The sequence below is a fragment of the Myxocyprinus asiaticus genome, chromosome 42, assembly GCF_019703515.2.
Source record: "Myxocyprinus asiaticus isolate MX2 ecotype Aquarium Trade chromosome 42, UBuf_Myxa_2, whole genome shotgun sequence".
NCBI classification, from domain to species: Eukaryota; Metazoa; Chordata; class Actinopteri; order Cypriniformes; family Catostomidae; genus Myxocyprinus; species Myxocyprinus asiaticus.
The window spans coordinates 4,748,694-4,775,888 of NC_059385.1; the positions used below are offsets into that span (position 1 = coordinate 4,748,694).

The 27,195-nt window shown below is 37.8% G+C and overlaps 1 protein-coding gene across 15 annotated transcripts in view; it reads right to left on the reverse strand.

Moving 5' to 3' along the window:
• Nucleotides 1-27,195, reverse strand: part of LOC127432576 (calcium/calmodulin-dependent protein kinase type II subunit beta-like) — an 84,019-nt gene that overhangs the window by 7,156 nt on the left and 49,668 nt on the right. For 6 of the 15 annotated variants that reach the window (XM_051683843.1, XM_051683841.1, XM_051683837.1 and 3 more), the window contains 4 exons: nucleotides 14,367-14,435; nucleotides 11,988-12,032; nucleotides 10,025-10,073; nucleotides 1,282-1,357 (listed from right to left, as the gene is read on the reverse strand). In XM_051683843.1, the coding sequence (XP_051539803.1) occupies nucleotides 1,282-1,357; nucleotides 10,025-10,073; nucleotides 11,988-12,032; nucleotides 14,367-14,435 (239 nt within the window). Of the gene's footprint in view, nucleotides 1-1,281; nucleotides 1,358-3,179; nucleotides 3,330-6,369; nucleotides 6,490-8,108; nucleotides 8,190-10,024; nucleotides 10,074-11,987; nucleotides 12,033-14,366; nucleotides 14,436-18,119; nucleotides 18,153-27,195 lie in introns of all 15 variants that reach the window. The other 9 variants (XM_051683846.1, XM_051683840.1, XM_051683839.1 and 6 more) reach the window with 5 other exon arrangements.

The window sequence follows — 27,195 nt, forward strand, 5'->3', positions numbered from 1 at the left end:
TTAAACGTCTTAAATTTGAACATGTTTAAGGTTAAACAACATGAGAAAACAGTCCTGGAAACCTGAGCTCCTGAAGTAACAGCAAATAATGAATATACTAAAGTATTAGTTACTTTTTAGAAGTTACTCTCTTGTGAATTCATCACATTGAGACAATTTCCAATATAGCATTGTTTACAAAAACGGCGTATTCACAACGCAAATTACGCATTCTGACTAGCGCGTAACCTGTTCATCTGATCATTTGCTTCATTGTCTGTGCAGATATACTGTAAGTTGTTATATTAAGTTTATGCTGTGGATATAGCTGATTAATCTCATTCTCACATGTACAAAATATAGGATATGTTTGATTGATGTAATTAACCCATTAGTAATGTTCATTGTACAGGTGTTCAGCGTAGAAATCCCCAACATGATATGACCGGGTTATTAAAATCAATTCTTTCAGGATGTTTCTTTGTTAAAGGGATAGCTCTCTCATCATTTACTCACCCTAATGCCATCCCAGCTGTGTATGACTTTCTTTCTTCTGCTGAACACAAAGAATTTTAGAAGAATATTTCAGCTCTGTATGCCCATTGAATGCAAGTGAATGATGACCAAAACTTTAAAGCTGCAAAAATCACATAATGGCAGCATAAAAGTAATCCATACCACACTAGTGGTTAAATCCATATCTTCTGAAGTGATATAATAGGTGCGTGTGAAAACAGATCAATAATACTGAAGTCCTTTTTTTTTACTATAAATCGCCACTTTCACATTCTTCTTTTTTTTTGTTTTAGCGATTCACATTCTTTGTGCATATCGCCACCTACTAGGCAGGGAGGACAATTATCGTAAAAAGGACTTAAATATTGATCTGTTTCTTACCCACACCTATCATATCACTTGAATTGAATGGACCAACAGAGCTGAGATATTCTTCTAAAAATCTTCATTTGTGTTCAGCAGAAGAAAGAAAGTCATACACATCTGGGATGCCACGAGGGTGAGTAAATGATGAAAGAATTTTCATTTTTGGGTGAATTAACCCTTGGGTGAACTAATAAATATATAAGTAGTGTTTGTGCACTGTTAATATCTTGCAGTATTTGTTTCTTGTCATAATTTCAACAGTGTGTTTTAATTCAAACCGCTTGATAATCGTCACATCGTTTTATCATTGACAAAAAAAAAAAAAACAACTCCAACAATGAACATTTTCATCAGTAAATTTGTTGACGAATTTAACACCGAATGTAGGGCATATTTATAAGAAAGCAGACAGTGACTTACGCATAGGCCTCAAAGTCCCCATTGTTGATGGCTTCTATCAGCTGTTCTGTGATCTTGATGATTTCCTGCTTGCGTGCTGTATGGAAATACACCGACACACGCAAACACACACACAATTCAAGATAAATAATTCCACCTCGGTCTCACCATTTTTCTCAAACAAAAATGTAAAACCACTTTTAAGAAATAGTTCAAAAAGGTAAAATTCTCTAATCATTTACTCCTTGTTCCATGGAACACAAAATGGAATATTTTAAAAGGATTTTATGAACTCTTCCCTACAGACCTTCTTCACGCTAGCGCCATCTTTGATTTATAGACATACCATCTCTTCAATGGCACAAATGGCATAAAGCTGTATAAAGCTCCTAGATCACATCTGATTTACCACAACTCATGTTGTCTGGAGTTCTTTGTATACTGAATGTTCTTGGACAGATATTTAAGCAATGTTTTGTCCACAGAACGATCCAAAAACACTTTAAACTGCAATACAGCCCACTGAAGAGACTTTCCTTGTATGTCACCAAGACAAATTCCTTGTATGTGTAAGCATATTTGGCAATAAAGCTCACTCTGATTCTCTGTAAGTCTATCCCTCACAGCTTCATTGTCATTCCCATTAAAAAGATATAAGGTATATAAGTGAATAAGGTCTATTCAATGAAAAGAGCAGTGACTGGAACTGTCAAGTTCCAAAAAAAGTGTTAGTACAATTTTGTACATACAGTACAAAGTAGGCCGTACAAAATAGCGCATGCGCTATATTCCAAGTCAACAAATTCGCTTTATTCTGTTATAGTTCTTAGTGCAATTAATAATATAAAAAAATAATTCATTTAAAACCCTATTGTGTCGAGATATTGTTCTGAAACATAGGCAGAGGTCAGCGAGGGCACATGACCTAAGGTTTAGGACACTACCTCAGCTGTGGACTTACCTGGTTTCTCAGTCATGGTCTTCAGTCTAGACTTTCATCCATTCTTCCTAAAATCTCTGACTAAACTGAAGTTGTATCTCTCTCCTGATGAAGTTTGTACCTTCACCTGCCTACTTGTAAATGCACATATGCTCACAAAAACAATCGTTCTTTATCTAATCTCCGTGCAGCTGAAGTATGTGACATTTAACAATGCCTTAAGTCTGAATGAACTGCCCCTGCAATTTCTGCAACTTTCCTCCTCCTTGTCTTCTTCCGTCTTTTCCCTGTTAACTGCATGGACCTCGCTGGGTGGTTGGAGCTATTCCTGCCTCCTCAGATCAGGCTTACTCCCTGTTTCTTTCTCTCACTCTCGCTCTCCCTCCCTTCACAGCTTCCTGCTCCAGTTTAGAGGAGCTTAGTGGCCTAAACACGTCCTTCAGGTTCTCCTTGTCAATGTGACACCACAGGCCTGATCTAGTATCTCTGACTGTGGTATCAGCTGCGATGAACCTGACACACTTCCTACTGCAACTTCACTGTTAACCAACGGATATGTATAGAAGTACGACCAGTGAAGTATGCCAGTGCCAGTTCTATCAAAACATGGTTATGCTGTGTTCTTATCTGGAAAAACACAGTTTCTGCTGCTATTTTCGAGCATCATAACAGTTGGCTGACGAGAATATACCGAGATATTGCTTTGAGGGAAGTCTCAGCCTCAGATGGCACACCCACAGACTGTTAAAGCCAACATGAAATGCCATTCACAACCCATCTTACTTCCGTTTTATATGAAGTATCAGATTTACCCGCCCCTATACCTCAAGTAAAAAATGGTTACTTTACATGCCAGTCAAATGGCCCCTTACTATCAAAGTAGGCAGTTTTTGGCAAGATATGTTGTAATGTGGACCAGACTTTGTGTGGAAAGTTAAAATTCTCACACACACACACACACTCAACAGGCTGTACTCACTCTGCACAGACACAGAGGGGCCGGAGGGAGGTGGGGTTGGGGGGGAGGAGTGCTGGGGAGGGGGGGCAGAGGATCGAAAGGATGTCGACTCAGCCTGAGGTTGTGGGGCAGGTACTCGGCCCACACTGCTCACCAGATCTGTGAACCGGGCTGCGCGGATCAGGTAAGTGAGGATTATACCATCATGAATGAGACAAAGAAATGGAGAACATGTAAAGAGATGAACAGAAAACTGATGACAACAACATCAGACAAATGACTATGAAATAACAAGATGCAGGGGAAAGTTGTGTCTGACCGAAGGGGATTTGCATCAATAACAAGAGGACTTGATCAATGCTGGGCCAATAGTCAGTGCATGAGCAGGGTCCAAAATTAACACTCGCCAAATGCCAGTAAAAATGAGTAATTGGCTTTGGTAAGCAGTGTTGGGGAGTAACTAGCTAAAAGTAGTGATGCTACTAATTTAATTATATTTTTCAGTAGTGTGACAGTAGTTTGGCTATGTTGAAAATAGTGTAGTTTTTCCAGTAACGAGCTTTATTTTCCAACGAGTAGTGCTCTAGCGTCACAAAACACTACATTTGTCACATTGTGTTGCAAACATGGCAATGGAGCCAAAGGAGTAATCAAATGCGCTCGCCTAAGCCGTGCTCTCTCTCACTCATAAGGGTGGGAAAACCAAATCATTAAGTGAATCGGTTCCTTCGTACCATTCATGCTAATGAACTGGTTAAAATAAACGATTCACTTACATTTAGCATAAGGATCTCCAATTTATTTTAGTGAGTCAGTTTGTTCGGAAGGTTTATGTAAATAAACTAGTTCACATAAATGATTCACTGATTCACTTGAGCCCTGCACAGCCTTAAAGGTGCACTCAGTAATTTGTTTCCTCATTACAAAAGTTGTACTCCTAAAGAAATGAATTGTAATTTTGAAACATCCTGTATGCATAAAATCATGACCACTCACATGAGATGAAGACTCCAATCATAACATTAACCTTATACAAGCTGTTTTGTTCTAGATGGAAAGGATCCCCTAATGGGGGCTGCCATATTAGAATTACATGATCAGCCAAATACTACATGCGTAATTTAAGTAACTGCCCCGTTATTGGACACTTTCACTCTTGGATTAATTGAATCATGACTCACTGTGAAAATATAATTTTTACAATGGCCTCTTTAACTGAAAACATACATAATTCATACACAATTTTATGCAATTTCAATAAATGAAGCTGCATCAAAACAAACAAACAAACAAATAATAATAATGAACTTTCACTTGTTAGGTTTACAGAATTACTCAAAAAATGCATGTAACCAAGTGAACCTAATTTAACTGAGTTGTTTCAATGATTTTTTTTTTTACTTGAATCCATTTGTGTTTGGACAACATGAATATTTTTTGTTTGGTTAACTGAAATTGGGTAGGGGATTTCTAGTTCCCAGCATACTCGGTACGGGACTCAAAGTGTTATTTTGTGTTTTTGTGCAAGGTGAAGATAAAGGGGGATACTTGTTAGTGTATAATGTTTTGTTATGTTGAGATTTAGAAGAGTTTCTGTTATGCTGGAGTTTTTGGGGTTTACCATTACGGTGAAGAGTGAAGCTTGAGTTTAGGATGAGAACAGGTAAATGAGATACATGATATGTATTGCTCTCTTCATTGAGCGGTTGCTGTGCTAACCACAGCATAGCCACCAAGCTGCACTATTTAGTGCTTTACCCAAGCATTTAGCATGCTCACATTCAATGTCACTAGCTAGTACATAAAGGAATAAAAGAGATTAATTTGAGTTACTTTGACATGTCTAATTTTGTTGGGTTTACACAATTCAATTAGGTTCCCTCCAAAGTATTTGAGTTAAGTTTACATAGTAATTATAAGTAAAGGAAACTCATTTCAAACACATGGAATCACTCTAAACAACTGCAATCAAGTTCAGTTCATTTTTTTATTTTATTTTTTTTTGAGTGAAGGTGTCCAAGGTTACGCAATCGAAGAAGTCACTTTAAAGGTGCACTCAGTAACTTTATTTTAAGCAAAATATTTAGTTAACTGTTGCTGATTATCACTATATTGACTATTTAAAATAGTTTGTTTTCTAGTTTTATTAGTGTATATTAAGTATACATTTATGCTCACTTTAATGTTGTCACCCAATTTGTGTAACCCTTATGAAAATTAACCATGGTTTTACTAAAGTAATATTGAAGTGACCATGACTATAGTAACCATGGTTAATTTTGTGGTTACAATGGTTTCATTATGGTTAAACTATGGTCAATGTAGTAAAACCATGGTTAATTTTTGTTAGGGAATGTCACCCTAATTAATTACATAACACTTCTGAACGTCTGACTGAGGAATTTATAAATCATCCAACTGCCATATACAGTATCGGAAATATTATCTTTTTCAAATAGCTTCAATGTAGCAAGCTACCTTTTGTTAATAGCTTGTAGTGTAGCTAACTACTTTTTTAAAAGAGCAGCTTGACTGCAGTTCAACTACTTTAGTTATGAGTAGCTTCAAGCTTTTAGCCTGGATATCTGCAGTTTCAAATTAGCTCCCCCAATACTGATGTCAACCAGCGCAATTTCACAGCTGACTTCTGAATTCATACACACTCTAAATGATCATTTTAAATGTAGTTATTACTCACAAAATGTTGGAAAGAAATAAAAACAGTCTGCTAGAGAAAAACTCAGTGAGAGTTTTCCAACAACTTTGACCTCTTTGTACCTCTTTCCAATCAAAACCAAAAGTCTAGCAAGGAAGACAAACTATTTTAAATCGTAAGTACAGAACTCAATCGAACAAAAATTTGAGGAATAAAATCACAAGGAGTTTTAATGTTTTGAGAGACTGTTTAGTACACGCTGTGACTGTCGAGTTAAAAACAGCTAAATAATGAAATTTACATAAGGACAAAATAATGAAAACTGTAATTTGATTGATAGAGTTTAACCCTTCCAATGTCTTGCACAACTTTGCAGACCCTTTTAAAAAGGAGTCAAAATTACCAAAAAAAAAAAAAAGAAAAAGGAAAAGAAATAAAAAGGTTAAGATACAAAAGATTTATGGCTGGTACTTTTTCCACTAGCCATTGGTGAGTGAGGCAAAAAGTTACATTTAGACCCTGTGCACAAAAGTCTGCAGGGGGCGCTGTACTCACTTTGTATGACAGGGGTGTGTGGAGGAGAGGGGGTAGAGAGGGCAGCTGCTTCTCTTTCAGGCATGGCTGAAGGTCCCGAGCCCCTGCGTGCACAGCCCAGGATGTCGGTCAGCTTGGTGGCTGGATACACATGGGGGAAAGGGTAATGATGATCAATGGTAAGGGGGAACATGATGGTGAAGATTCCAATGAAACTCATGCGTTTCAAGTGGAGAGTTGATGGCTTTGCGTGCAGGTAAGTTGCCTGAATGCATGCCACTCCAATTCCTGCCATGGGGGGCAGCACATACAACAGCAGGGAGTGTATCACCATTAGACTACTAGAGCATGAAGGAAATATTAAGATTCCAAATAGATAGTCTATGCTCTTTGAATGGCATGGTGATGAAATCCCTTTACTGCTGCACTTAAAGGTGCAGTATGTAAGACTCAGAAACCCTTGTTATTAATGACACCTGTGGCCGTTAAGTAAACTGTTGCTCGTGCTCGTGCACACACTCCATAGGGACGCGAGCATCGGCCAAAACAATGACGTAATGTACAAAGAGACTGAATGTGATCCACCGGCATCATGCTGACAGATGAGGTAGCATAATTAAAATTACACAGTTATGATTGTTTTACTACAAACTTTGTGACTAAACTAAAACTACTTATCAGCTAACATTCATACTGATACACACATACAGCTACAGACTACTGAACTCTTCCAGTTTACTGCTGCACTGCACTGTTATGTTGCACTATTGTATGTTTTGTATGTCATATGTTGTACTACGAAGAAGAAACCAGCATATTTGCTTAAATTTATCCTGTATACCTGACTTTTAGTATAAAGACAAGATTGTTGAAATTATTTGAAAGTTACGAAGCAAGGTAGCTTGCAATTCGTCAGCGTTAGCAGGCAAGATCAAGTTAGCTAAAATTATACAGATCAATCCTTATGGCACTATATTTCCCATGCTTTGCAGTTCTGTAAGCTTACCTGTCCAATAAGAAGAACACCAATTCAGGGTCAGTTTGATCCCCAAAACCGGTTTTGATCCCCAAAACCGAACAAAGGTCCCTCCAGGAACCAAATACCCTGCCGATGTTCACTCTAGTTTTCGCTCGATCACGATCACGCTTAGCCAGACAGGATTCAGTAGATACATTTATTTATTTATTTATTTATTTTGGCTTACTCAGAGTTTGTGTTGTGCTGGGAACCGGATGTTTGCTGGATTCCATCTCTAAGATAACGTTACCTAGTGTTGCAGACTGTCTGTTGTCGCTGTTGAATAGCGGAAGAGAAGCTGTTACTGAGGAAAGGCTCTCGGGAGCGCGCATAAACGTCACATCCTTTGGATTTTCCCAGCAAAAGCGACCCACTCCCTTCACATGAAAATCAGTCTACGGGCTTTAATAGGCAACCTAGGAAATCCGGGAAGGTCTCATTTTTTAAGTTGCGTTACAAGCCGTTCACACATTGGCAAAAAAACAGTTACCAATTGTGAGCTTTAACAACTACACCACGCCATTAATTAAGTATAGAGAATCAAACAGCACCTGAGGGAGTGGCATTTGACCTTAAGCTGTCTTAAACATCTCTGTGTTTTCATATCTATGAGCTGCTAGAGGAGGATAAATGTTGCAAGAAGCTGCGTTCACAGGGGTTTGTTGAAGTTAATATGGGCTGATAGATGCTGTGCAAACCAGACAGGCCAAACCAAACAAGTGCAGATAATTCTTAGACTTACAGAAGATGGCGGGTGCGGAGCCCGGAGGTGATTGGCTGACTTCAGAGGGGGCTTTAATTGAACCACTATCTAGGCTTTTACCTATTGAATGGGAAGGAGAAGGTGGGGAGAAATTGAAAAGATAAAACTGAGAAACGAGGGCAGAGAACAGATATCAGAAGTGGGCGTTGGGGAGAGGAAAGATAGAACAGTCATGCTATTTAATGATATGACTGCAACCTATTATAAAGGTCAAGCAATTTACAGGAAGTGCAACAAATAGCCCCGGCCACTTTTGGTACACCACCAATCAGAATATAACATAACTACACAATGAACAAAATCGTGCAAGGTGAACTTACATTTACTCATGTGGATTAAACACACTCACGCGCACACACGCACACAACCCTAGCCCACATATCTCACGTTTCTCGTTCCAAGAGATAAAAATAAATTCAAGGTGGCCTCGCAGCGTTCCCAAATGTGTCTCCCAGAAGAGCTGCATCTCAGAGAGTAGGATTAAGAGAACACTTCTTCTGGAACTTACGAACTCAAAGGGACTCTTGAGATCTTTAAGTCTTTTCTTTCAGTTTGAACCTCAGGGTTATGTCGTAACAATTATAGAGGACGCAACACTATCAAAGAAATCTAAAATGAAACATGTTTGACTTGTTTTGTTTTCCATTTGAACAATGAAATAAAAATTATTTAGAATAATATGGAAAATAATTTGCATCATCTGCCTTCAATAGAGTGCAACAGTCTGGTTCCAGAAGTAAAAAAAATCCCATTCATTTTCTCCACAGGGGAATTGATCTTATAAACATTTAAAGACAGACATACCATAAGCTCCAAGGTTGTTCATCGATGGTACATGCTTCTGTTAAAGCCATCAGTCTGCGTTACTTCAACTTCATTTTAAAAAATCGTGTTTAGTAGGGGAATTTGTGCTGAATAACTACACTACTCATGATCCTGTTGAGAAAGATCCACCAATCAGAGTATCTGGCAAGCAACGTGTGTCAAAAGAGCTCTGCAGCGACCACCCACTCACAAACTACCTCCATATACTGTTTGAATGTTTTGCAATAAACGTTTTAATATAATTATAATCAACAGCTTTAAATCATTAGTTTTACATTATCCAGTCACGTCATTCACATTGCTTTATGGGATTGTAGTTCATTCCCTCATGAAAGATGTTAATACACAGCCTTGTACATTCGTCGTTTTGTCCAGTTTTCAAACACTTTATTGATTCAAATTAAAGTCTGTAATATTGTGATTCACCTCGGAGCTGGTTGATTTGGATTTTAATAAATCTCTATTGGAAAAAAATAGGAAATAGGAAAAATACTTCCAGAACAAAGATGGCTGAAAAAGTGGGCGCTCTATCGTGTGGCCGTAAAGGCAGCGTTCGAATTCCAATGCGCGATTTTCTACACTTTACTTTTTTAACATACTGTATAGATAGATATTAGTTAGACCCATATGTGTGGGTTTTATTGTGGGCATAAATACTAAGGCCACGTTAACACTTATCCATTTTCAGTTTTCTAATATCATCATTTTCGAAAGTGTGCGGTAACGGAGAGTGTTTTCAAAATGCTCCATTTTCGTTGGAGGAAAACACTGTTCTACTGTGGATGAAAGGCATAAACTTGGCTAAATAAATGCGCTTTCAATTGAAAACGTGTTAGTTTGGACGTGGCCCAAGACACCTGCTTATCAGTGTATCAGTACAGATATTTCGATATTTCCAATAACGAATTTCGCCCACTGATAGCGTTGTGTGCCCACATTGTGTGTGTTGTTTTAGCACCCGATTCAGGAACTAAGCATTATCCGGTGCTTCTGGCAGACAGAAAATTTTGCAACAAATTAACCACAATTAACTTTGCAGCAAATAAACAGTTATTCAGAATGCCACTCACCTTTGACATCTTCATCCTCAATTGTGGTGTTGCTGCTGTCCGAAGATTCCTGTGGAACAGACAAATACAATCACTCACTGATCTCAAATCTATGTTCACACATATACACCAAACAACAAAACATGTGTGACAGTCACAGACTAACTGCGATAAAGCACAACCAATATCAACGCTGAAATGAATGGGATAATCATCACCTCTAATGAAGTACATAATTCACTTCTAGTAAAAGACAACATCAATAGCAGTGTACAAAAGTGGTTCTCAACTGGTGGGATCAGATGTAGATCAAAAATGGATCACAGATCTGTTCTGATAGGGTCGAGGACTGCAAAGAAAATACGATGCTGAATGCAAATAATAAAATGCAACTAACAATATGATCTTGCTTAGTTGGTATATCAAAATGAATAGGCTTATAAACTTTTAAGAAGGAGGAGAAAAGACTTCCAAATTCTTTTGTTGGTGACGACAATGTCTGTGCATCCAACCAAACGCTAAACCATGGTATTTTGCCGCAAATTCATCTGTTACTTAGTAATATGCATCATACTGACACAATGTTTGGTGCAGAGTTTGTTCTATGTGTTAGCCAACTAAAGAACACTTGTGCTGTTGTTTACGGGTTTTCAAAATGGTCAATTTTCCTATTCAACCTATTTTGGTTAATCATTTTTCAGACTGTTGGGCCTATGCAATTCATGGTAATATTAATATATTTTCATTTTTTCAATTTTGGTACTGTGTTGAGTCACCACCTGTGGTCCAATGTAAAATCTGGGTCCTGAAGCAAAACCAGTTGAGAACCACAGATATAAATGGTTTGATATATTTGGATCCTTCCTAGCCATACTGTATATGTAGGTTTAATCTCAGGCTGGTTCTCCCATCAGCCTCCCAGCTACATTTAATATTGCTCCACTATGCTCTGTTGTGCATCTCCACTTGAGTTTCCCAGATAGCAGCATTGAGTACACAGCTGCAGCCACTGTGAACCCTCCCGTCTGCATATGCATGTAACCACCCACACACAGTAAACACATTTAATAGCTTGCATTTAACTTCTGACATATAATAAATGCAGAAGCTTTAGGAGTGAGACCCTCTAGTGTTATGGGTCCCAAAGGAGGGGGAATCCATCGAATCCAGTCCGTGTAGTGTCCCAAACCAACTCCTCTCGCAAAATAGTACAGTGTCTCTTATCAATAAAAAGTGGCAAAAAAACAAACAAAAAAAACTAAAAAACATTATAAATAAGCAAATGAATCAACTGCATCCTTAACCCTATAACGCCATGTGTATCAAATATGATTTTGGCTCCTTTTTCACTCTCTGTTCAAGCTGAAAACCAATAAACATATGGTATGTTTCACTTGTTTATGGCTACATCTAGTGGTTATTTATGAAAAAATGTAATTTCAATGTTTATATCGATCTATTTAAAATGGCGGCGGACTTGCGCGAAAAGTTAATCTTATGTTGGGATAAATGACAGCTAATTTTAATAAAGTAAAAGTAATAGTAATGATTATATTGTTACTGATATTTTAAATGAGTATTTTCTGAATATAAGCAACTTGTGCTTGGATAATTTTTTTTATATTATTTTATTGAAAAAGCCAGTTGAAATGATCAAATATGATACAACAGGCTTTTGAGGTATCTCTCAATCACCATTACATTACATTAATGCCCACCAAAAAAAAAAAAAAAAAAAAAAAAGTCACAGAGCTTTGAAAATTCTGACATATACTTTTTATAAGATATATTTAAAGCGTGAACATCCCGATTCACCCAACTTGGGTAACAAGCTCTTTTCTCATACACAAGCAGTCACAAAACCAAAACAATCTCGTCTACATCACACAACACAGGAACTGGCAACAGAAGCAGAGAACAGAAGAGAGGTGGAGGATGAAAGAAAGGATGGGGAGGAGGGAAGAGGGGGTGGGGAAGGATGTACCTTGATCCCATCCACTGGATTATGGATAACAGTGGTCTGAGGCTCCTAAAGAGAGAGAGAGAAAGAAGAAGAGAAGGAGAAAGCGAGAGAAAAGAGGAGCAAAATGAGATGGAGGTGAGATATGGTATGAATAAAACAAGATTGTGTTAGCAGAACAAGAAAAGAGAGAGAGATGGAGTTAAAGAGGAAGTTGATGGAGGTTATTAGTTGGAGGTGGCGCTCTGGTTAAAGGCAGAGGACATCCGAAGCTCAAAGCCAAAGATCTGAAGCCAGTCCAGAGATGTGATTGCATCTAATTCCAGTGCAAAACACTGTAGAACTGATGAGGAGTTTGTGAAATTAACAACTTTGAACGTTTTTGAATATTCAGTTCAGCCAAAAAAATTTTTTTTTTTTATCTGTCATCATTTACTCACCCTCTTGTTGTTCCAAACCCATTCTTTTATTTCATGGAACACAACAGGACAATGTCAGTTTCAGTCACCATTCACTTTCATTGTATGGAAAAAAGATGCAATGAAAGTGAATGGTGACTGAGACTAACATTCTGCTTAGCTACTTTTGAGTTCCACAAAGGAAAGAAAGACATACAGGTTTGGAACAACATGACGGAAACATGACAATTATGACAGAATTTCATTTTTGGCAGAACTAACACTTTAATACTAAGTGTATAAATCTCAATAGAAAGTAAAACACTGTTTTCTGTTGTAATTCGGTGTAAAACAAACTTGAGAATTTGCAGAGTAATTTGTCTCAAAAAAGAAGTATAAACTATATCTCATGAGAAGGGCTGGTATTTCTTGAATTTAAAGTGATAGTTCACCCGAAAATGAAAACTCTCTGATCATTTACTCACCCTCATGCCATCCCAGATGTGTGACTTTCTTTTTTCTGCTGAACACAAACAAAGATTTTTAAAAGAGTATCTCAGCTCTGTAGGTCCATACAATGAACGTGAATGGTGACCAGAACACAGAATTTCCAGAAAGGACATAAAGGCAGCATAAAAGTAATCCATATGACTCCAGTGGTTAAATCCATGTCTTCAGAAGAGATATGATAAATGTGGGTGAGAAACAGATCTATATTTAAGTCCTTTTTTATTATAAATCTCCACCTTTGACCAGCCCTAACCAGTAGATGGCTGAATGTGAAAGTAAAAGTCACTTCCACACCGGAATGTGGAAACGATTTATAGTAAAAAAGGACTTAAATATTGATCTGTTTCTCACCCACACCTATCATATCACTTCTGAAGATATGGATTAATACACTGGAGTCGTATGGATTTCTTTTATGCTGCCTTTATGTGCTTTTTGGAACTTCTGAGTTCTGGTCACCATTCACTTGCATTGTATGGACCAACAGAGCTGAGATATTCTTCTAAAAATCTTCATTTGTGTTCTACAGAAGAAAGGAAGTCAAAGTCATACACATCTGGGATGGCATGGGGGTGAGTAAATGATGAAAGAATTTTCATTTTGGGGTGAACTGTCCCTTTAAAGCCTATGCGTGTGAAGATCTTTTAACAGTCAAACAGATTATGCTTTTGTTAGATTGATGCTTAGATTAATGGACATGTACAGCCTTTTCACATTACAACACTTTCAAACTAAAGAGTTTTGCTTTTTAAACACAATAAACTATTCAATGTTGAAAGCCTATCATTACAGCAATTTATTTGGTTAAAAAAATATTGAAATTGTGACAATAGAGGCTCACAATATATCAAACAAAAACAGAATTTTAACAAACAATATGAGTACATTTGTCTAGGTAATATTATTTTTCTATATATTAAATATGATTCAATACTGTCTAACTGAAACAGAATAAACAAACAACAGAAGCACATCATTACTTCAGACTTCAAAGCTTTAGGTTAATTGAAAAGAGTGTCAGTTAACAAGCAAAAATGAACAAACACTTACAGACAAGTATATTTAACGAACAGTCAAATGATTGCTACATAATGAGAGTTGTTCAAAATGTAAACAAACCCTTAAAGTTTGTTTAATCTGCTGTTGATCAAAAGAGAACCATGAAAAACGCAAACATCCAAACATCATTCATGCACAAATGCACAAAAATGGTAACATTTATGAAAACATGAAGCTTACAACAAGCGACTAAAATTAATGATAACTGAATAATAAGATAATTCTTTTTTTTTGGATATGTTAAAATGACAATGATGAAGATAGCGTGTGCGAGCGTCGTTCACAAACACACAACGTCAACAGCAGGTGGTCTTAGACGGGCCAGACGCTTACACAGACAGACATATGTGAGACAGCTGATGGAAGCCAAAGCGACAGACAAGTCGGATGAAAAGATGGATCGAGAGAGGACAGAGAGGAATAAGGAGGTAAATACCAGCGCAGGAGAAGGGACGGTGCCTTTGGGACTGGTTACTATGCTGTTTTTCGTACTGTTTGACTGTGGCTGTGCAGAACACAAAACAGGGTGTTAAAGGGAATCAGTGGATGTTTTAGGGGTGAGAAGATGACAAAAAGAGAGCAATAAATGGGGGTAATAATGTGTTCACAGTGAGAGAGAAAAAGTTGTTTGAGGTTAACAAGGGTTACAATGAGCTGATACATCAATTGTCAAAGAATTTGAACATTTTCAGAAATGCCCCAGGTTCAATTCAAGTTAAGCTCAATCGACAGCATTTGTGGAATAATATTATTAGCAATAAATAATATTTTAAACTTTTCCCTTTATTTTAAAAAAAAAGAAGAATCAAAAATCACTGTTACAATAAGGCACTTACAATGGAAGTGAATGGGGCCAGTCCATAAACATTGAAATACGCACTGGTACAAAATTATAGCCACAAGAAGTAAACGTTATGCATGTTAACATGTTTTTAGTGTGACAAAATTAGGGATTTACCAGCATTTACCAGATTACAGGGTTTGTCTGCATTACGTCATCATGACAACGAAGTTGCAATATTGGATATAACTTAACACAAATAAGGTTAGTAAGCAATTTATCACACTAAAATCATGTTAACATGTATAATGTTTAAGTCAAGTGGCTATACTTTTGTAACAATGTATTTTAATGTTTATCGATTGGCCCAATTCACTTCCATTGTACGTGCCTCAATGTAACCCAGAGTTTTTTTTAAATTATTATTATTTTTTTATGAGGGATGTCTCAAAAGTATTTTTTGTGGTAATCAACATTATGCCACAAATGCTGTTGATTGAGCTTAAAGGGAGAGTTCACCCAAAAACTTTAAATCAGTCATTGTTTACTCACCCCTGTGTTGTTATAACCCAATATGACTTGCTTACTTTTTCTTAACACAAAAGAGAAATTATGAAAAAAATGTTGTGCTCAGTGATGTCATACAATGGCAGTTTATGGCGACCATCTCTTCAAGCTTCAAAAGGACTCAAAAGTATAATTCAGAAGTCTAATAAATTATTCTATGAGACTCATGATTGTAATGAAAGCATACGATAAGTAGTTCAAGCGAAAGCGCATTTATATCTAAAAACAGGTCTGCCACAGTGATACTAAAGAACAGAGCACAGCTGCAAACAAACCAGAGAACCGAACTAACAAAACATGTCTGAAGAGTTTGAAGTCCGGGAATATATGCATTTCTATGCCCAGCCTTATTTTTTTTTAACCAGAACATTCAATCAAACAGAGATGGAGTAGACGGGAATGTTTGTCACCTGTTCTCCATTCTGAATCTCCGCCTGAAGAGAGCGATACCTCAGCGAAACATTAGTTAGGTGTGACATTCTTGGCCAAAATCTAGTTGTTTTTAACCAGCTCATGAGATGCTGGCTTCAATATACTGTTATGAGAAAGTTTTTGGACCGGTGCAATCACAGCGGGCGGGGTTACCCAGCGCGATGATGCCGAAAATAGAAACTAAGTGAATGACAGAATGTACCGTCGCTCGTCACGGATAGTTAGGATAAAAATTCTGATGATTAAAACATACCTTTCATCACGTGTCGTTTGCCGTCATGTTAGGAAACAGTGTGACTGTGGCTGCCTTCTGCCTCCTCTGTCTATGGCTGCGTCCGAAAACTGGAAAATGCTGCCTTCGAAGGCTGTATACAGAGGTAGGATGAAAACAAGGTGCTCTTCAAACTGTCCTGAGACCAGCTGCCTTAAGAGTTCCATTCATTCATAAACGCTGTCAGTTAAGCTGTTAACTGATTAAGTTTTCAGATGCAGCCTATCTCTCTCAGTTTGATTGAGTACTCCAGCTAAAATAAATAAATAAATAAGGCTGGGCATAGAAATGCATCTATTCTTGGACTACAAACTCTTCAGACATGTTTTCTAAGTTCAGTTCTCTGGAGTGTGTGCAGCTGTGTTCTGTTCTGTTCTTAAGGATCGCTGTCATGGACTGTTTTTAGATAAACGAAACGCGTTTTCGCCTGAACGCCCCATTTTGCCAGCAGGCTGCGTGAACTATTGGTCTCGTGCAGTCTCATGAATGTGCAGAGGAGAGCAACGGTCCATCAACAGTTTCACTAGTACATTAGATTTCGGTTTGTTTCTCACCAAACATTATTGTATGCTTTCATTACAATCACAAGTCTCATGGAATAATTTATTAGACTTCTGACTTATACTTTTGTGTCCTTTTGAAGCTTGAAAATCTGGTCGCCATAAACTGCCATTGTATGACATCACTGAGCACAAATTTGTTTCACAATTTCTCCCTTTGTGTTAAGAAAAAGAAAGAAAGTCAAATGGGGTTATAACAACACAGAGGTGAGTAAACAAAGACTGAATTGTAATTTTTGGGTGAACTAACCCTTTAACTTGTATTGAACTGGAACATTCCTTTAATAAAGTACAGGACATTTTAAAAGAAAATTAAAATCATCATTACATATCAACCTTGCTGTAACATTACCATGATCGAAAAGCCAGCAAAACCAGAATCTGATCCTAGCAGCTGGTTTTGCATGGCTTTAGCTGGTCCAAGCTGGTCATTTATGATCATTATTACACAACAGGCCCTGGAATACTTGATTCTGATTGGTCAATCATTGCATTCTGCAGCCAAATATTTTTGTATCATGACTGCTAAACCGTATAATTGACTGATGTCTTGGGCAACATTTTCTAGTTTTATGTCTTTCGTATCACCCCAAGGTCTCGTTCTTCTAACATAATCAAATAATTTAAACTCAAATCAGTATTTCATGTCCATCCACTGTATTTAATTGGCAAGTAGCTGTGTAATACACAGTATAATGTACAATCAGCTGATCATTATCGCAAAATAAACCATACATAAAAATAAGTCAAATCATCCTGTCTGGGTTTATTTTGCGATAATGACCAGCTGAATATTCGATTACTTACTTAGCTTGTCCAAGCTGGTCTAGATGATTGATCAGTAGGATTTCTAGTTGGTGGTGGAGAGGTCAACCTGACAGACCATTGATGTCAAGCCAATTAGAACAATTAGACCACCGTGGACCAACAAAAAAACACCTTAAGCTACTATAATGTTTTTTTCCAGCATGGTGAAAGAACAAAATGTCAATTAAAAAAGCAAACAGTCAAGAAAATCTATGCTTGGTCCGTTGTTTTCTAAGAGAAAAATGTCAAAGGAAAGCAAAACTGGAATCTATTTCCATGGTATCCACTAAATCCATTTGAAGCTACAGGAAACACAGTTACAGACAAGAGTAGACAAACACACAGACGCAAAAGAAGCAACATTGAATGCCAAGGACAAGAAGCACAAAAGACATTTAACTTTAGATTGCATCCACCACAATCTTTGCTGAAACCAACAATCAAACAAACAAACACAACAACGGTCCAAATTTACTACAACCCTACACAATACCAATAAATTTGACCCAAATGCACTAGGGCAGTCCCACAATCCCGGAAAGTTCCTACATGTGCACAGTCATTTAATGACCTTTTAAATCAAACGCTTGACATATGAGCATGAGAACAATCAATATAGATCATTAAAAAAGGAAAAGTAGATTTTTTTGGCATTGTGCTTTCAATGACATAAAAGCCCAACAGGATGAGCAAATGAATGAATGGATAAACAAGAGTGAAATGAGAAAGGGATGGAGGGATAAAGAGATTAAGATTAAACATCATTCTCACCATGTACTGAACGGTGGAGCTCGATTTCCGTTTCTGGGTGTGGGGGAGTGATGGAAGGATGCAAGATTAAATGAAAGCGTTAAAACATGTTATGGATGAATCTGGATATGAGATGAGCATTAATCACACAGAAACTGACAGACATATGAAAGGTGGAAAAAACAAGGAAGTTTGAGAAAATGTGGGCATGGGTTTTGGCATGAGAGTGATGTGCAGGTTTTAATGTGTCAAGAAAGTTACAAATGATAGCATACAGCTGAAAAGGCAAACGTATTTAAATTCAGTTTTTTATGTAGTTATTTGCTGTTATTAAATTACACTACATATATTGGGATTATTTCGGCAATTCTGCTCTTTAGAAATTGGCATCAGCCATTAAAAAACCTGTATTGGTCAACTAGTCATGGCTCTGTTTTCTAAGAGTATATTACATTATTTTTCATGTACAGTGTTAGGCAGCAGCATCACAACAAGTTGAAAGCTATTAGCAAAATCTTTCAATAGCAAGGTGGCAGTGCCGCTATTGTTTAAATCGTGTCCGCTGCAAAAATCTATTTTCTTTCGGAGTATTTTGCCTTATTTTTCAGTAAAAATATCTAAACATTTTAAAACAAGAAAAAAAAAATAACTTAAAAAGCACAATAACATAAGATAATAAGGGCCCGATTTTTTGCTTTAAGTTATACACGGAAAGTCAGTTGGCATGGCCATGAAGTTCTGATATTTTTGTGCAAGCATGTGCTAAGTCTAGTCGCAAGTGGGTTTGGTGAAATTGCGCCTGCAAAGCGCTAATGGGCTGGGTCAAGTGCAATTTAATTCTGAGGTTCTTCTCCGGTTAGTGAACCGTCTGCGTCCTATAGAGTCCATTCCCTCAAACACCAGTGATATAAACAAAGACAGCACATTAATAAAAAACTGGTTGTGTAAATGGACAGTATGCAATGAATTTGAAAAACAGAAATATGGACTTATGTTCTTTTGTGTATTAACTGCGTCCTTGTTAAATGTCAGGCATATTTCTATGACAGTGACATTTTATACGTATGGAAAATGTGGTTCAGGATTTGGATGTAGGCTCCATTAAAATTACAGAGAATGTAAGTATTATTAATCATATTGATCAAGTGACACAAATCATGGCTAGTATTAAAAGTGATTGAATCGGAGTTCCAGGTTAGGCTTTGGATCGAGGGATTTTTTAAATTTTTTTATGGCTCCAACATTGATTGTCAGGGACATTATTTGATGTTCCACTATATTTTCAGAATTTGGACATGGACTTTATTACCACCTGCTGGTGGAATCTCTAAACTGCAAATGTAGGAATTTAATTTAGACTTTGCGCTGAAACAGACATGCTTCTCAAACGTTTTAGCGCAATGACCAATTTCTCATAAAAATAGCAAATTGCGCTTTGCGCAAATTCATTGACATACAATACAGCCACAGTTTGCGTGCATACACCCACAGATAGTGCAGACACTTCAACCCACTTGTGCTTTGCGCTGGCACGAAAATTACACTTAGAATTAGCACTCTCATGAAAATTGGATAAGACTTAGCGCACGGTCATAGCGCACAGAGCTGCACTTAGCATGGTCTCAAAAGTAGAGCCCAATGTCTTGTTTTCAGAGAAACCTAATTTTGTGGGATTTATGCTTAAAGCAAATAATGATAATAATAATAATAATTTGCCAATGGGGTAAAAAAAAAAAAAAAAAAAAAAATGATTTTTTATTTTTTATTTTTTTTACCCTATTGGTAAATAGTTATTTATTTTCATTAACATTAACGTTACTACATTTTTTGTAGATTTCTCTGAAAACAAGATGAAATGTCTTGTCATTTTGCTTCTGGAGTAAACTGATCTTGTTTTAAGAATGTATAGATATTTTTTACTGGAAAACAATACAAAAACTTTTTTTTTTTTGTTGCAGTGTTCCAAGTGAAGCTGTTTTAGTTGTGTAGCTTTATAAAACTCAATTTCAGAGGTCAGTGGACATTCGGGGCTTAGCCCAGACCTCTGTGGATATGGGCCATACTTTGATGAATTATCGGAATATAATACACTTTATAATAAACATTTTAATACATCTATAAGGTGTAATTTATATAGTAAACTAAAAAAGTCTCACTAACTTTTGTCTCAGCCTTAGATATGCTAAGGGTTGCCACTTTTGATCATGGATCACCGATCACGGCCCTTAACCACATCCTCCACAGTTTTAGCAATAAATGCCTTGAGTTAATACACGTTATTAATAAACAATTGTATATCCTTTCTTATATGCTGAAATTAGAACTTTCCTGACCCATGACTTATAAAAGTCATTTTTTTAAAAATATATTTACTTTTATCTTTTCGATTATTTGTCTCCTTTATCTTATTTATGTATACATTTTGGTTGGTTTATACGTATTTTTTTTTTCTTCCTTCACCTGTACTTGTATTTATGACTCAGTGATTGTATTCATACATTGTTTGATCTTACTGAAGATTTATATAGAAAAAAGATCCACAGTTTTAGCACCATTTGTGGACTTTTCGGACGGTCCTTTACCCACCATAGTCACATTTTCCAACTTATATCAATGTTAAATTAGCGATATGGAACGATTTCACAGTAACGGCATCTGGCCAGCTTAAATACGGGACAAATCGCATCCTGTATTGATTCAATACGGGATGCATAATTTTATCTTTAAATACGGGATGATCCCGTATTTTACGGGATGGGTGGCAACCCTAAACGCTCGAAGGTCAGAAATTGCATGCTTTTAACACCTATACTTCAAAACGCGATTTAAAGAAAACACTATGTTGTCCCTTTCGGCTTTCTGTAGTTTGACAAATATTGTATATGGCTGTATACAGTTTTCATTGATTCGTCGGGTGCTTAAGTTAATTTACAAGAAAGCAGGTTGTAAATACACTAAATACGTAGATACCAGAGATTAAAAATTATAGCAAGATCTGCAAAAGTTTACTAGTGTCACAGTGTGTCTCTGTTATGTTCAAAGGAGTCTTATTTTGATATAGTTTGCCATGTTGCACTGCCCTCATCATCTGTTCCGCATCTTCATCACCTGTTCTCCATTCCCTCATCATCACCTGTTTGTATAAATACCCTCTAGTTTTTTCCTTCTTGGTCAGTTCTTGTTTGTTGTTACATGTGTTCATGTTTATTTTGTATCACTATCATCATCTTCATTAAAAGCCTGCGATTAGATCCATCGCCTCCCGTCTCATCTCAGCTACAAAATGTGACAGAAGAACTGACCAAATATGAATCTAGTGGCTGTCAGAATTCTTCTCCTTACGCAAGGGGACCGTCCAGTTGAGGATCACGTCCGTGAGTTTCTTGAACTGGCTAATTTGTGCACTATGATGACCATGCCCTGGTGATTTTCTTCAGAGCCGGTCTAAATAGTGCACTAAAGGTTCTCCCAAGTCACCGTCTCGACCATCGCCCCCGGTGACTTCCCAGGCAAGGGGATCTGTCGACCCTCCAACTCCGCCTTGGCCCTCCAATCCCTCATCTTCACCTCGGCTCTACGTCCCCAATGGTCTCAACCATGGTCCTCCAGCCTATCGGCGTCACTGGGGTCCCTCCTACCCCCAACTCCGCCTTGGTCCATCGGTCACCTGGCTCCGCCATGGCTTTCCAATCCTCCGGCTATGCCTCGGCTCTACGATCCTTCATCTCCCCAGCTCCACCATGGTCCTTCGAGCCTTTGACTGCTCTTTGGGCACTAAGACCTCCAGTTCCACCCCTCAAGCCTCTCACGGCTCTGCCTTCCATGGCTCTGCCCCTCGAGCCTCTCACGGCTCCATCTTCCTCGGCTCCGCCTGCCTTCATTGAGCCTCCCTTGGCTCCGCCTGCATTCGTCGAGCCTCCCTCGGCTCTGCCTGCCTTCGTCAAGCCTCCCTTGGCTCCGCCTGCCTTCACGTTTATTTTGTATCACTATCATCATATTCATTAAAAGCCTGCGATTAGATCCATCGCCTCCCGTCTCATCTCAGCTACAAAATGTGACAACTAGGTTTATTGCATTGTGTGTTAAAAGTTTAGCTAAAAACGCAAATGTCCTGGCGTGTGACTTTAAAGTTAGCAAATTCCTCGAGTACATCTGTATATATTACTCCTTTTTTTCAGGGATATATATCTAAATATTTGGTCCTTACTGCATCTGGATGGACCAACTCAACACAGTTTCCAAGACACACAGCCGCAATCGCAGCCGCAAGCTCTCTTGCATGCGCACACAAAGGCTACATGAGAGCTGGAAAGCAGCTGCCGACAAGACAGCGTGAGGGTACTGAACTGAGTCTGTATTTGGTGTTATCAATACCGTAGAAAGACAGGAATCATCAATTTTTATATATTACCCTAACATTAAAATGTAATGTTAAATTTCATATCAACTTGATACCTAAGCACTGGTACTTCTGACATCACTACAAAAAGATGATCAAAACATTCGGGGCTTACGGAAAACATTCGTGCCCTGGTAGCCCAGCCCTGGAGCTGCCCATGGTGTCAAATATTCTCCAGTACCTCATTAGAATAAGAACTAGCGATGTCCAATTCTCAAATCGCTTATTTGAGTTGGTTGGTTTTGTTGAACTGGATGAATTTACTTCATGCCTGCAAGTGCATGGGGGGTATCGGTTATCGGTCCAAAGAGAATATGGCAATCACAATTTTGAGAAACTATGCAAGTAGCACCCCCTATACAACAGATGATAGCTTAGCTTGCTAAATATTTGATTACATTTTGATCTTCGATATTTGGCTTTTAAGTTCAAAAATCCTCGACCACTAAGACCCACTGCTCTGAAATGTCAACATAATCTATATTAATGACCTATTTTCATTTATTAATTTTCCTTTTCTCTTTACTGTCCCTTTATTTCACCCATTATTTGTTTTCAACCGATAAGTTGACCGTTAACTACTGCCTTATGTTTGTGAGTGTCCCTCAGGCTTAAACCATGGTTGTTCGTTAGTTTTCTCACAACTCATTTTTCCATGAAGAACTGCTTGATACAGCACTATGAAAGGCAAGACTGTGAGAAAATGAGAGCATGGAAAAAAAGAGAGAAATGTCAGAATGAAGGAGTGTGAGAGCCAGTTGCTAAGCAATGAGTGAGGTGCTGTGGAAGTGTCTATTTTGGTCTCCTCGTTCCCTGGGCTCCGACCGCCAGCTATTCCTGGATCGAGAGCTTCATTCCCCACTGAGATGGCCCATCCTCCTCTGGATCGGGATGGAGAGATATCATGGAGGGAGATCGAGGGGTAGGAGGAGAGAATGTGGAATGATTGGCCATGAGAGCGGGAAAAGTGGCTCATTACCGCAGCTGACAATCAAAGGGCCGATGAAAGCTCGCACCTGCCTGAGCAGCTGATGAGAGCTCCAGAAACAGAACGTTCCTTTTGCAGGTGCCCTGGGGGCAGCTTTTCAGCAAATCTGTGCAGGAGACGCACTCTGTAGTAGGAAGAGCACACAGCTGAATACTGCAATAAGAACACATGGCATTTTCCAAACAGCATTTTTTCACCCTTGAAGGGCACTTTGAGAAGGGGATGCCACTCGAAGGGTTGTTCCAAACAAAAGTAAGAAAGTAAATTTTTTTACAAAGGGCCCTGTCACAAGACTTTTAGTGATGGCTATATTCCAACTGTAATGTCATGCTCCCTTCATAGTGCCCACATCAAGAGCTCTGTCTTTCGTAGTGAGTAGGGCATAGGGATGATCACTTTCGATTGGAATTCGCTCACAGTCTGACCAAAGTGCTGACGGTGGACAGCACGCAATGCTGATTCAGACACAACCATAGACAGACACGGAGAGGCCAGAGAGAAACTGAGTGAGGGAGACTGAATATATGGATGCACGATATGTGGTGACCGAATCAGTATTAGACAATACAAGTGCCTTTTTAGTATCATATCCGAATAGGCCAATATTGGAAGCCGACAATATCCAATAATAGGGGTATTGTTTCACAAATCTATGCCAGGTTTCAAAAGTACTAAACCTTCCATCTTTTTTACTGTACATTATAATGTTTTGATGGCCGATTTCAAACATAAGCATGTAAAATTTTAGCTTGGAGCTTTAGTTAGTGGCCATAATAATAACAGTTTGTTATTAGTATCGGGCAAAATTACTATTCTTGTGCATCCTTAATGAAAATAAGCAATATAGAATATTAATTGCCCATCATAACGGTTAATGGCCATAGCATAAATATTGATTATCGTATCGGCCAAAATTCCTATATTGGTGCATCCTTTATAAAACATGTACAGCCACAACATAAAAACTGGTTATCAGTATTGGCCAGAATTCCTATATCTGTGAATTCTTAATAGAAAATAAGAGATACGTACAATTTTTGCAGCCATTACAGTATATCAATTAACAGCCATAACATAAAAATTGATTATCGGTAAAATGACCAAAATTCCCATATTAATACACCACTCATCGAAAATAAAAGATATAGAATATTTATCAACTATCATAATGCTTAACAGCCATGATATAAAAATCGATTGTTGTATCGGCCAAAATTCCAATAATGGTGCATCCTTAATAAATAAAAAAGACATAGAATATTTTTTGGCTTGCATATCTTTTAACAGCCACGTCATTAAAATTGGTTACATGTATTGGTCAAAATTCCCATATTGGTATATCATTAATGGAAAATAAGATATAAAGAATATTTATCGGCCATCATAACTGTTCCCTGCAAAAACATACAGTAAAAATTGTTTATCTGTACTGACCAAAATTCCCATTTTGGTACATCATTAGCAGAAAATAGGAGCTATAGAGTATTTATTGGCCATCATAGCAGTTAACGGTCAAAACGTAAAAATAAATGATCATATCGGCCAAAATTCCCATATTGGTGCATCCCTAATAGAATAAAAAGAAATATAGATGAACAAAAGCAAGAAAGAAGAAAAGAAGTTTAAGAGTGCCTGGGTAGCTAAAGTTTAAGTAAGATTACCAAACTATGACCCATAACGCATTGTTAAAAATGAAACGTAATCTTTGAGATACTTCAGCCGAAATGTCCTCAATTATTCAGGGCTAAACATTACAGAAACACAGCAATGGTAGAGAAAGCACTGGCAGGAATTCCTCGGAATGCTTTTTCACAACAGCCTCATAAAAACTGCACGCTAAAAAACTACATAAGGTATGATTAATGATCCGAACGAGGCCGGGCCGACTGGAGAGGATTATTCTCTAGATTATACTCCTCATCCAATCCCTTACAGAGGGCAGTCTGTGTTTCATTTCTAATTCAGCGGTGCGATGGAGGTGAAAGCCGATCTTTATACTCTGTCTGAGAAGATTATACGTTATCAAACAAACCTTCAAGTGCACTCTCTCTAACAGCTCATTACAGATCGGAGATCAACATCTGTGCGCATTCTCTCCATGAAAGACCTGCAGATCTGTGATCAACCATCTTGTGACTTATAGGCCAAGTATAGGAATGCTTGGAATTGAAATGGAAATGGAGGCGCCACCCTAGCATGAGTACTACGATTGGGGCATGTCAGACGGTGACTGAAGCATAATGGTTAGATGATAAAGGTTTAATGACATTTAGAAAGATCAGGGTCGAATGCACAAGCTCACACTGGTTTTAGCTGCCACCCCAAAAGCCCTAATATATTATCATACAGATGACACATACACTCACTGTCTAAATGAGGACTTAACATAGAATTATATTGTTTTTTTATAAGATTATTTATAATAACTAACCCAAACCCAAGCCCTACCCCTTTTTTTTTTGCATTTTTAGATACTGTATATGGTTTATGAATATTTGTCCAAATGAGGACTACCAATATATCCCAAAAGGGAGGTTTTGTCACATTTAGTTCACTCCACTGTGGCCAATTTTGGCCCCAAAGTATAGCTGAGTAAACCAAAACACACAGAGACTGCCAAATGGACAGAACATAGAGACAGAGGCTGCAAACGCAAACACACAGATCTGCTCCAACATCAGCTTTACAGATCACGGACATATAGCGTGTGCCAAATAAAAATTTACACTAAAAAAAGAAAAGTAACTTTCAGGAATGCCTGCTCTGCAGGAAACTGAGCTAGGCAAGCATTGCAAACATAATTTTCCTAATAAGTATTTTTGTCTTGTTCTCCAGTAAACATCCTGAACATATCCAAACACACTGGCAGCCAAAAGTTTGGAATAATGTACAGATTTTGCTCATTTGGAAAGAAATTTGTACTTTTTTCACCAAAGTAGCATTCAACTGATCACAATGTATAGTCAGGACATTAATAATAACGTGAAAAATTACTAATACAATCTGAATTTTTTTTTTTTTACAGAACTTCTTAAACTACTTCAAAGAGTTCTCATCAAAAAATCCTCCATGTGCAGCAATGACAGCTTTGCAGATCCTTGTTATTCTAGCTGTCAGTTTGTCCAGATACTCAGGTGACATTTCACCCCACACTTCCTGTAGCACTTGCCATAGATGTGGCTGTCTTGTCGGGCACTTCTCACACACCTTACAGTCTAGCTGATCCCACAAAAGCTCAATGGGGTTAAGATCCATAACACTCTTTTCCAATTATCTGTTGTCCAATGTCTGTGTTTCTTTGCCCACTCGAACCTTTTCTTTTTGTTTTTCTGTTTCAAAAGTGGCTTTTTCTGTGCAATTCTTCCCATAAGGCCTGCACCCCTGAGTCTTCTCTTTACTGTTGTACATTAAACTGGTGTTGAGCGGGTAGAATTCAATGAAGCTGTCAGCTGAGGACATGTGAGGTGTCTATTTCTCAAACTAGAGACTCTGATGTACTTATCCTCTTGTTTAGTTGTACATCTGGTCTTCCACATCTCTTTCTGTCCTTGTTAGAGTCAGTTGTCCTTTGTCTTTGAAGACTGCAGTGTACACCTTTGTATGAAATCTTCAGTTTTTTGGCAATTTCAAGCATTGTATAGCCTTCATTCCTCAAAACAATGATTGACTGATGAGTTTCTAGAGAACGCTGTTTCTTTTTTGCCATTTTT